This window comes from Mus pahari, chromosome 14 (assembly GCF_900095145.1).
Source record: "Mus pahari chromosome 14, PAHARI_EIJ_v1.1, whole genome shotgun sequence".
Classification (NCBI taxonomy): domain Eukaryota; kingdom Metazoa; phylum Chordata; class Mammalia; order Rodentia; family Muridae; genus Mus; species Mus pahari.
In genome coordinates this window covers 40515718-40528272 of record NC_034603.1, presented here as the reverse complement: position 1 = coordinate 40528272, position 12555 = coordinate 40515718, and the positions used below count along the sequence as shown (strand labels likewise).

At 38.8% G+C, this 12555-nt stretch overlaps 1 protein-coding gene across 1 annotated transcript in view; it reads right to left on the bottom strand.

The window, feature by feature from the left end:
* Positions 1 to 12555, bottom strand: part of Ankfy1 (ankyrin repeat and FYVE domain containing 1) — a 79040-nt gene that overhangs the window by 40586 nt on the left and 25899 nt on the right. The window contains exons 3-4 of the mRNA XM_021211547.1: positions 11362 to 11480; positions 4939 to 5074 (exon numbers count right to left, since the gene is read on the bottom strand). Of these exons, the coding sequence (XP_021067206.1) occupies positions 4939 to 5074; positions 11362 to 11480 (255 nt within the window). The remainder of the gene's footprint in view (positions 1 to 4938; positions 5075 to 11361; positions 11481 to 12555) is intronic.

Sequence of the window (12555 nt, the reverse complement as noted above, 5' to 3'; positions counted from 1 at the left end):
GCAGCTAAGAGTAACTGTTCTTCCAAAGGATCTAAGTTTGGTTCCCAGCACATTACAGGCGGTTCCCAGCTGCCCATGACTCTAGTTGTAAGGAATTTGATGTATTCTTTTAGCCTCTCCAAGCACCAACCCCATACACTCACATACACATAAATAAAAGCTTTATAAATAAAGTAACTACAATTAAATATAGCTATATTTTAAAGAATATCCAAAATAGATAAAAGATAGTGTACTGGCTGGTTTTGTGTCAACTTGACACAGCTGGAGCTATCACAGAGAAAGGAGCTTTAGTTGGGGAAATGCCTCCATGAGATCCAGCTATAAGGTATTTCCTCAATTAGTGATCAAGGGAGAAAGGCCCCTTGTGGGTGGTGCCATCCCTGGGCTGGTAGTCTTGGGTTCTATAAGAGAACAAGCTGAGCAAGCCAGGGGAAGCAAGCCAGTAAAGAACATCCCTCCATGGCCTCTGCATCAGCTCCTGCTTCCTGACCTGATTGAGTGCCAGTCCTGCATCCTTTGGTGATCAACAGCGGTATGGAAATATAAGCCGAATAAACCCTTTCCTCCCCAACTTGCTTCTTGGTCATGATGTTTGTGCAGGAATAGAAACTCTGACTAAGACAGATAGTGAAACAATTATGAATCATATCTAGTATGCAAGAGGCTGTGGATTCAATCCTCAGTATCACACACACACACACACACACACACACACAAATCAGACCACAGTATACCAAGAGAAAATTGGGTACAATGTGTATCCCTTGCCTCAATTCCCCCCAAATTATTCATTCATATATTTATTATTATTATTATTATTATTATTATTATTATTATTATTATTATTAGAGGGAGAGCAAGCGAGCACATGCCACAGTGCACAAAAGTGTGAGGGCTGGAGGACAACTTTCAAGTCAGTTCTCTTCTTCCAAAGTGAGTTTTAGGACTCAAACTTGGATTATCAGGTTTATGTAGCAAGGATTTTTACCTCCTGAGTAATCTCACAACCCTTCCACAGCATTTTTAGAAGTTAAAATGAGTATGTAGACACATTACTGTAAAAATACAAGTTTCAGGCACTGGTGATACACCCCTTCGATCCTAGCACTTGGGGAATCAGAGGCAGTTTTCTGTTGAGTTCAAGGCAGCCTGGTCTAAAGAGAGAAACCCTGTCTTGAAACAAAACAAAACAAAAACGAAACCGACAAGTCTGAGAGTAAGGACACATACGTCAAACCTCAATACTTGGAAGGCGAACAAGGGGACTTCCAACAAGGGTTGGGAGAAAACCTGGGCTACAAAAGTAGCACTGGCTATACTAGCCCAACAACTAAAACAGTGTATTCCCAAACCTCTCCCTATCACTGGAGTCTCCAAGCACACTGCCTACCACAACAAAGAGTAACAAAGTTATTGTGACCCGACCACAGCTATGGAGTTAAGTGTTCCAGGAGAAAACTGCTATCTGACAGATGAAACTAGTCTTGCTCTAACAGTGTCCTAGCAGCAGGTGGCCCACCTCATAGGACTGCAAGGACTCCAGATCACATCTGCAGAACACTTACTTTACACACTTGCACACACAGTGGCCTGGACTCTGAAAATCATAGACTCCCTTCTTACTGCCAAGGGATGACTTGAACACAGTTTATACCAACAGGTGTTTTCTTACAAACAGTTCATTTTCACTCATTTAGATCCTGAGTGCCATTTGTCATATGGATAGACTATAACTAGTAACTGACATGATTTATACAACAAAAAAATACATGTCTTCTCCCCCTCTCCCCTCTTTCTCTGCCCTGTCCCCCTCCCCCTCCCATTCTCTCTGAGACAGGGTTTTTCTGTGTGAAGCCCTGTTTGTCCAGGAACTCACTCTGTAGACCAGGCTGGCTACAACCTCACAGAGATCCATCTGCCTCTGCCCCACAGGTTGGTGGAATTAATGGCATGCACCAACACCGTCTGGCAAGAACACATAATTTTATTAAGTTCTCAGCTCATAGTTTCTATTTGAAAAATAGAAAGGCTAGTTTTCCTCTAGAGGAAAAATAATGTTATTAGTATATTTTTAAAAATTTGGTATCTGCAAAGCATACAAAAGCACAAAGCAATCTATCTTGTTTTTTGAAACAGAAGCTCACCATATATAACTCTGGTTGTCCTGGCACTCTCTTTGTAGACCAGACTAAAACTCAGAGATAATGGCATGTGCCACCATGCCCAGCAAAGATTTTTTTATTCATTATTCTTATATGCATGTCTATCTATGTGAGTCCATGTGCTTTCAAAAACCCCACAAGGCCAGGAAAGGGCATCAGAGCCCCAGAAAATGGAGTCAAAGTGGCTGGGAGCCTCTGGGAACCAAACCTGAGTCCTCTCCAAGAGCAACAAGGGCTTTTCATCTCTGAGCCATAGTTCTAGTCCATACATCTATCTGATTTTTAAAGTATAAACCAGGGACCCTACAAACTCCTATCTCGTTTTCTTTCTTTTTTGTTTTTGCTTTTGCTTTATTTTGTTCGACAGGGTTTCTCTGTGTAGCCCTGGCCATCCTGGAATTTACTCTGTAGACCAAGCTGACCTCGAACTCACAAGCAATTTGCCTTTCTTTGCCTTCCAAGTGCTGGGATTCAAAGTGTGTGCCACCAATCCCTTTTCGGATTGACCCATATATGTGAGATGTGATAACTATTGAGAGAAAAATACACAGATGAACAATGGTTGGGTTGTAGGTGACCTACTTTTTCTTTATATAACTCTGTTTTCCAAATTACATATACTATACCCGTATTTATAATCAATAAAAATATTTTGTCGTTTTAATACATACACCTTTTTAAAAGAGAATTTTCTGATATTACAAAAAAAGCCCTTCTGTAGCTGGTCTTTGGCTACTATGTGGTCTCTACTCCTTTTCTTCCACCTTCCAATCCCTAAGCACTAGATAAGCCGGGGGTGGGGGTGGGGGATATCGAGGGAAGAAAAAGAGATCCTTAAATAAAGTTGGGGGTCATTAGACTACTTTCTTGTTGATTGAGGGCACTGAGTTCCTTGAAGCAAATTTGATCTTTGCAGTTATGATATCTAATTATTATTTCTCCTACTCCTCCTTTGCCTCTTTCTTCTTTGCGCAGGAATACTTAAACTGCCACCAGCATCAACCAACAACTACCAACAAAAACCAAACAACCTACACCACCTCTTGGGGCCCCTAGCATTTATATAATCTCTGAAAACTACCCAGATTTGCAAATGTCACTCAAACACAGAAACTATCTGCAGCTGGCAAAATCACACCCCTGCTAGAGCACAAGGCAAATCACAGTCAGCTACTGTAGACAGCTGCCCAAACAGCACCATATCCCACACCTGGGATGGAAAACATATTCCTATAATATTTCCGTAGTTTTTTAAAGAAACCAAAATTCCAAAATTGTTACTAGACTCTTCTTTTTGATCAAATTAATTATTAATATTTCCAAGCCATCAGGACCTCTCTATCACAGAAATCAGTGCATTGACTTCACACAGAACTGCATGCTTTTGCCAGAGCCTGATGACTTAATATCCTAGATGTGTCATTTCTCTTCCTGACAGCAGTGGGCACTCTATGACCTCATTAAAGGACAGCATTCACTCCAGTCTAGGTCTCTTCCATACCAGCTCTTAAAAAAAGCCATGAAAAACAACTTAATATCCACAATCAACAGAACAAATTTGAGCATCTGGTAATGTTGATAGTCAAAAGGCTTAAGCAATCAATAAAGAGTAATATTTTAATTAAAGGATCCATTATATCAATTACAACTACCTATACCAATCCCAGAACATTAAAGCAATTTCATAAGCAAGTCTGATGATATAGTCAATGAGAAAGCTGAGGATATCTGGGGGTAAAGATATAAACAATCTAATTAAAATTAGTATGAATTTATATTTATGTAATTAAAAACCTCAATAAACAAACAATAATTAGAGGACTTCAATAATAGTTATCTGTGCTCATTATCTAATCCTAAATGCCTTGGACCTGTCTATGTTTAAATTAGATATTAAAACAGTTCTCAGGGCCACATAACTTACAGGTAGTTGGAAGGAGTCTGTCTATGGATTCCTGTGAGGTTCTGGGGCAATCCTAGTGGAAAACCCCCTCACAGTAAAAAAAAGAGCAAGGAGCTCCTGGTAGCCAAGTCTCTCCTTGCTCTCCTAGAGGAGGGCAAACAAGTAACAAATAGACTGAGCAACACACTGGTTGAAACCACCCAGGAGAGGGGCCACTTTTCCCCACATACCCAAGGGAAAAGGAAAAAGAGATCATGAAGTACTGTAAGAAGATTACATCAACCACGCTGGCCACCAAAAGCCACAGCCACAGCACGTGGACAGCATTCTGCTTGGCACCATCTGATAAACATTTTGTCTCTTACTGTTCTAAAATGCTAATAACTTCAGAGAGGAACAAAGAAAATGCACCATAAAAACATATTATGCTAGCTCCTTGGGACCTAAAAAAGCAGCGAGCTTCAATGAAGTAAGTCCTTATTGATACTGGCTACAAAACCTACTGAACCAAAATGGACTGAATTTAAGTACTAAAGTGCTTCCAAAAAGGAGTGTTGACCAAAATGTTGTATAATGAAAGGCAAAGTCAAGAATGTGGAGGCTGGATTCTATTCATCCATATCTAGTGGTTAATTTACACCATCACATAATCTAAGGTAACAAACAGTAGAAGACAAAGAAAACAACAAACAGCACTGGCAAAATGGAGCTTACCAGTAACACAAAGCTACAGAGAAACCAGCTTCTCCTACCTCACCTTTAAAGAACCCCTAGCAGTTATCACATGGCAGAAGCTGATTTCCCAGAGCTTGGCACAAGTAAGCTTTGCCACCACCTTGCAGGGCCTTGAATACATCTGCTGTGACTTGCCTCTCCCTAAGGAGCTGGAGCTGAAAGCGATTGGCCAGTTTCATCAATTCAGTCAGGAACACATCATCCTCTCTGAACTCTAACTCATCCGTATAGATCCAGCGAAGCATTGTCATTGTCACCTCAGGATTCGCATCTAGTTAGAGAAAGAAAGTAGATGACACACTTAGGCCTTCTAGAAGTAACCCTAAAATCTGTGGTTAGAAAAGTAAACTATGGTACACCTAACTCAAGGAAATACAATGTAACAGGGCCCCAGACCTTAACACACTAATGCCATTATGGAAGTGCCATTTAGGCCTTGGAACCTAGCATGTAGGCCGCAACACACCTGCCAAAACAAAAACAAAGACCTATAGTTCTGGAAAGGTCCCTGAACGTATTAACCTTGCTTTCTGACTTCTGTAATTGCTTCTGACTAACTATTCTTGCTAACTGAGGTATGTCAACCCAGGATATGTTTTTTATGTTTAAACTCCCACTCTGAGAAAGGCTTGGAACTGCATTCAGGTCCCAAACGCCCAGTGAAATTGTAGCTCAGCTGATCTTCTCTGGTAGATACTTCCTAACAATACAGCCATTGAAAATGGTAACAGTCCAAGCAGGAAAGATGGCTCAGGAGTTAAGAGCACTGGTTGCTCGTCCAGAGGACCTGGGTTTAATTGCCAGCACACATATTTATAACTCCAGTTCCAGGCTTCTCCTTCTCCCTCTTACACACATACACACACACACACACACACACACACACACACACACAAAACACCAATGAACATTAAAAACAGTGACGATCTGTCTGAGTCCAGAAAAATGTTAAAAGTTTTGTACAAGGAAACAATAGGGTCAAATTTGTTGGGAAAATATTTGAGCCATAAAATAAAAAATTAATGAAATTTCCTCTTAAGTTTTTAGGCAAAGTTTCTCTGTGTATCCTTGGCTCTCCTAGAGCTCACTCTGTAGAGCAGGCTAGCTTCGAACTCACAGAGATCCACCTGCCATGCCTCCTGAGTTTTAGGATTAGAGGTGTGCAATTCCATGCTCAGCAGAATTTCTAATAAAAGATCCTATAGATAAAAACAAGAAAATAGATAACTAACAGAAATATGAGCAATGGATATAAATAAGTGATCCATGAAAATAAAAGCACCCAGTAAGATTTATCAATAACCAAATACGTATTTAAATGTACATAGTACATTTTTTTTTGTCTCTCAGACAAAGGATTTGTTTTTGTTCTGCTTTGTTTTTTGTTTTGAGAGTGTTTCTCTGTATAGCCCTGGCTGTCCTAGAACTTACTCTGCCTCCTCAGTGCAAGGATTAAAGAAGTTCATCACAACTGCCTGGCCTATTTACTCATTTTTAATCACTTATTTGCAGTACTGGAGATTAGAAAAACTTTATTTTATGTGTATAGGTGTGTTGCCTGCATGTAAGGCTATGTGCCAATTGTGTTCCTGGTGCCTAAGGAGACCAGAAAAGGATGTTGGACCCCCTGGAACTAGAGTTACAGATGGTTGTATCCCATTGGATGCTTACTGGGAGTCAATCCCAGATTCTCTAGAACAGTCAGAGCTCCACTGAGCTAATGTCTTAGTCAGGGTTTCTATTCCTGCACAAACATCATGACCAAGAAGCGAGTTGGGAAGGAAAGGATTTATTCAGCTTACACTTCCACATTGCTGTTCATCACCAAAGGAAGTCAGGACTGGAACTCAAGCAGGTCAGGAAGCAGGAGCTGATGCAGAGGCCATGGGGGGATGTTACTTATTGGCTTGCTTCCCCTGGCTTGCTCAGCTTGCTTTCTTATAGAACTAAGACTACCAGCCCAGAGATGGCATCACCCACAAGGAGCCCTTCCTCCTTGACCACTAATTGAGAAAATGCCTTACAGCTGGATCTCATTCATCTGAAGCTCCGTTCTCTGTGATAATTCCAGCCTGTGTCAAGTTGACACAAAACCAGCCAGTACAGCTATCTTCTCTAGTCTGCAGCCAATTTTTAAAGATTTCAAGATTTACACAGAACTACTCAAATAGATTGTTATTCTAAGCAAACAATAGGGTTAATACAGGAAATACATTATTTTAATAATGAATTCAGACAAAATGTTTGTTTGTTTTGAGGCAAGGTCTTTCACTGTGTAGCCTGGGCAAGCCTGGGAACAGCAACATTCTTACCTTAGCTACCCAAATTTGTTAAATTACCGGTATATGGGACTCCACCTCAAAATAAACAATAAAATGATGGTGATATTGCTCAGTGGTAGAGTGCTTACCTAGCATTTGAGAGGCCCTGAGTTCAATCCTCAGTATTGTAAATAAGCAAAGCACTACATCCAGCAACTGCAGTACATTCTCTTTTCAAATGCACATAGTATATTCACTGAGACAGATATATACTGAGCCATTAAACAGTGCCTCATGTAGCTCTGACTAGAATGTCACTGATAATGCAGCAAAGTACATTTCATGAGTCTTATAACTGAAGTATCAAAAGATATTAGCTTAGTCTTAATATCCTTCAAACGAATGTGAATAATTTTCAAATTTTTATTATCTTTTGTAATCTTTGTAAACTATATGCCTGTAGAGTTACTACCACACATTTTATGAAAAACACTTTCATAATCAAACGGCTCTTGGAAACTATGATAATTTTACTCTACAGGTGGTTAGAGAAATGCAGTTTAAAAGATTTCGTTCTGAAAAGGAAAAGCCACAGCTCTGAGTGTGCCCACAGGGACTGAAGCCTCACAGTAGAGACCTTCCTTCCACACAGGCCTTTGTATTCTAGCTGTGAATGGCATGCACCCACACATCTGGATTTATGTTTGTTTATTTGCGCTTACAAGGGAGAACTAAAGACTTTAAGTTAAACCTCAGAAATTATCATAAAGGTAATCCACTCATTGTGGGGCAGCAGTGGTGGTGGTGGGGTGTCTCTTTAATCCCAGTAGTTGGAAGGCAGAGATGGGGAGCTTTGTGAGTTTAAGACCAGCCTGGTCTACACAGTGAATTCTAGGATAGCTAAGGCTTTGTAGAAAAACCTTGTTTCAAAAACACATTAAAAAAAAAAAAAACTACGAAAGATAATTCACTCACAACAGAAAGATCTGTTCTCTTAAATCCAGGAGATCACACCTATTCTTGCTATATAGCACTACTTAAATGTTAGGCAGCCCTGGCGCAGTATATATTAGCCCAATTCAAAACAGCACACACATACACATACAACAACTACTTTGTTATATTTGTAACCACTGCCTGAAATGATTTAACAGTCCACTACTTCTCCCAGCTACCAATGAGCTACACTCCAAGACCAATATCCCATTTTAATACCCTGACAATCTCCATCTCATAATTCTTACAATAGTTACTAATAACAGAGATCAATAAAAACTTTAATGTTGTACCTTATTTTCAAGAGCAGCTAAGCAAGTACTAATACAATACGATTTTAGGTGAACTTCTGAAAACCATGTTTTAAGTCCGTTCCATTTACTTCCACATTTAGTTAAAAATTACAAAGACATTGTAATATAAGATAACAATGTACATAAGATAACAATATCAATATAATTTGGTACATCTATTAAAAACATTTCTTAAAATTAATTTATTTGTGTGTATGTGTGTGTGTGTGTGTGTGTGTACACATGCCATGATGCATATGTAGAAATTAGAGGACAACTTGACGGGGTGAGTTTTTTTCCTTCTAATATGTGAATCTTGGGGACCAAATTCAGGTCATTAGGTTTGGCACAAATGCCTTTACTCAGTGAGCCATCCCCTGGTCCTATTAAAATCTTAGAAGAAATTTACTATATATGTTTAAGATATATAACATGTTGTCAAGACATACACATATAACTGGACATGGAGGCACAAGCCTTTAATCCTAGCACTTAGGAGGCAGAGCAGATAGACTTCTGTGAGTTCCAGGCTAGCCTAGTGTACACAGTGAGATGTTGTCTCAAATAAAGAAAGAGATACACAAATACAAATTACGCTACAGTGCAGCAGGAGAGATCTTAGCAGTTAAGAGCATATACTAACCCTGTACACTCCTGGTTCTCAGTACTTGCACTGAAAGGCCTACAACCAAATGTTAACTCCAGCTTCAGGGAAATCTGTCTTCCTATGTACCCATGCACACATGTCTTTACCAACACACAAACACATACATACTAAAAATACATCAGGCTAGAGATTTGTCTAGCCATCAGTAGTTAAGAGCAAATATTATTGCTGCAGAGGACCCTAGAACCCATACCAAGTAGTTTACAACTGTTACTCTAGCTCCAGGAAAATCTGATGCCTCCAAATTTCTCATGCACAAACACAAATATAGACATAGACACACATAAACAAATTTTAAAAATAAAAATGTAAAAGATGAAATAAATCCTTTAAAAAAAAAAGTTTCCATTGCAAACTGGACATAGTGGTGCACACCTTTAATCCTAGTGCTTAGGAGGCAGAAACAGGTGGATATCTGAGTTTGAGGTCAGCATGATCCACAGAGAGTCCAAGGACATGTGATGGGAGTGGAATTACCATGTTGAAACAAATTAACATTCACCATCTCACACAGGTACAAACCTACTAAAATTCTAAATACTGACTGACAGAAGCCATCTAGGAAAGGCTATGAAAACAAGTAAGATTGCTGGAGTTGGCCCACCACTCTGCATGGCTGTGATGGGCACACTCTGGAGAGGCACAGCCCCAGAGACTTTGTCCTAGGATTGCTTTCGCTGCTGAAATGCTTTTCCTGCCACTATTACATAGCCCAATGACTCCCGGGCATCAGTCCACCCTAGTGGTCAAATTTCCTGCAGATCAACATGAAGATGAACTTTCATAAATTAATGCTGTCTAGATGAATTAATGATTTTATAGCATTCCTGATTTGACTCAATTTTAAGGAGATGGTTTTAGTAGTTTTGCCAAAAAGATCTAATAAAAGTTAGAATCAAGAATAGAATGTGTCCCGCCTCATACAATATAAGTAAAGGCTGCATAATAAGAAATACAATGAACTTTTATAAATTACACTAAGGAGAGAAACAGGCTTGGGACAGATTTGTGATCAAAGAAAAACATTCGTTCTTGGTCAGGTCCAACGATGAAGCCACAGGTGTGCACTATGATGAAGCAAGACCACATGTATCTGTTGCTTTGAGCTTACAATGAGCTTAAAGAATGAAACAGTGCTTTGAACTTACTATGGACATCCTTTTGTAACTCCCATTTTGAATAACATTTTATATATGAGGTAATTTTATAAAGAAGATTTTGTCTAAGAAGGTATAAATTGCTAAAGAGAAGAATAAAGTGTGGCTTTTGTAGCTCTGCTCCATCCACCAAATGTATATAAATGTGTGTGTGTGTGTGTGTGTGTGTGTGTATGTATGTATGTGTGTATGATATCACACACACACACACACACGCACAAACACAAAATAAACACATGTGGGAAAATTTTAGAGATAAATACTAAAGGTGCTGGTACATCTTTAATTCTAGTTTTCAAGAAGCAGAAGTGGGCATATTTGAGTTCCAGGCCAGGTAAGATTATGTGACTTGTCCCTGTCTTTAATCAACCAATCAATACAAAGAATAACTGAAGAAGTTAGTTATGTGGCATCAACTTCTGGATTCCACACACATGCACATACACCTACAATGACATGTACATATACCACATGTGAAAAACAAAATTGGCTGCCCTGATAAGATTACTCAACAGTTAAAGACACTGCCACGGAAACCTAGCAACCAGAGTTCAAGCCCTACAACTAACCCCACAAAGCTGTTCTCTAACCTCCAAACATATGGGTACATACAATAATAATAATGATAATAACAACAGATATAATATTTATATACTTGTATATAAAGACCATATTTATATGTGATATTTAATAATATAAATTAATATCATTATATTTTTAAAGAAATAAGCTTACTGAAAGATATATGTATTTTCTAAATCCTAAGAACCTAAGAGAATACTCAAATATGACTTGTTATCCAAGGATTAAATATAATTATAAAGAACAATATGAGGTAAGAAAGATGGCTCAGTACTAAAGAGTACCAGAAAACCCAGGTTCAATCCCCAGCACCCACATGGTGGATCACGACGATCTATAATTCTAGTCCCAAGGAATCTGATTCCTTCTCCTGAACTTCTTGGGTACTACATGCATATGATGCACAGACAGAAATGCATACAAAACACCTTCACACATAAATTAAAATTTAAATATTTGAAAGAAAAAAGAACAACCAACTTAAAGAGACATCGTGTTTCAATAGTTAATTATTTAACTTATCCCATCAGAGATAAGTATTTTACTTTTATTATACCACAAATATTTCAAAGTTTTACATTATAGTTTGTATGCAGACTTACCTGACAAGTCTAGCTCCTCTGTGGAAGACAAATTGGCCAGACTCCAGCTGTCACTGCGGGCGGCCAAGACAAACTTGTGAGCACTGATGTGCCTGTCCCCAACCTTGATCTTCAAATCACTAATGAAGAAAATATTCAAAGATACAGAAAGAAAAATGTCATTATAACTAGATAAGTTAGGATTGTCACCTGACAAATACATGGATAATGATTATCAACATGAATCTGCAAAAGAAAAACTAAGTCACAATGGCATTTCCACACTCTGAACCATACTTATATGTTGCTGGAAAATCTGAACTTCTATCTCAACTGCACGGGATAATCTACTCTCAATTACATCTATCAGGATTCTTGTGGTGAACCTACAAGCTAAGCAGGATGATTAGTAGAATATAAGATATCTTATTCAGGATGTATCAAAATTAAGCCAGTAGAGTAAGAAACGTGGACAGCTAAAGCTCTAAAACTGTGCTATTGATTGCACCACAATAGCATCGAACAATGAATGGTAAAGAGAGAGAGACTATGGGCAAATTAATTCATACAAAATGTCAAGAACACAAAACCTAATACTCAGTCTCCTGTCTCCATTAAAAACATTCAGCCCCAAAATTAACCATTTATTATCCAACCATTTAAGGTTGAGGCTGAGTGGAACATCATAAAATCTCAGCATGCTGGGATCACAAGTTTGAACTCAATCTAGGCTACATAGAGAGACACAATCTCAAAAAACAAACAAGAAAGAGAGGGAAGGATATTTTCCGTATACCGCAATATAAAACGTTTTCCTCCCAAATAAGTATGTTTACTCTGAAATGTCAAATGCTATGAAAAAAAAAAAAAAGATATATGAGCAATTAGATGAAACATCATGATAGCCCACTGTGCTGACAGGATTGTACAATATGGCCGGCCATATTCGAAACAAAGAAAAGTGCCGACATGTGACACTTATTGAAACTGCAGCACTCGAAAAGCAGTGGGAAGAACAAAAATTCAAGGTTACCCTTGATCAAGCCAAATTCAGGGCCATCCTGGGCTACAGAAACCTTGTCATAAAAATAGATAAATAGGGCTGGTGAGATGGCTCAGTGGTGCAGAGTTCAAATCCCAGCAACCACATGGTGGCTCACAACCATCCTTAACAAGATCTGACTCCCTCTTCTGGAGTGTCTGAAGACAGCTACA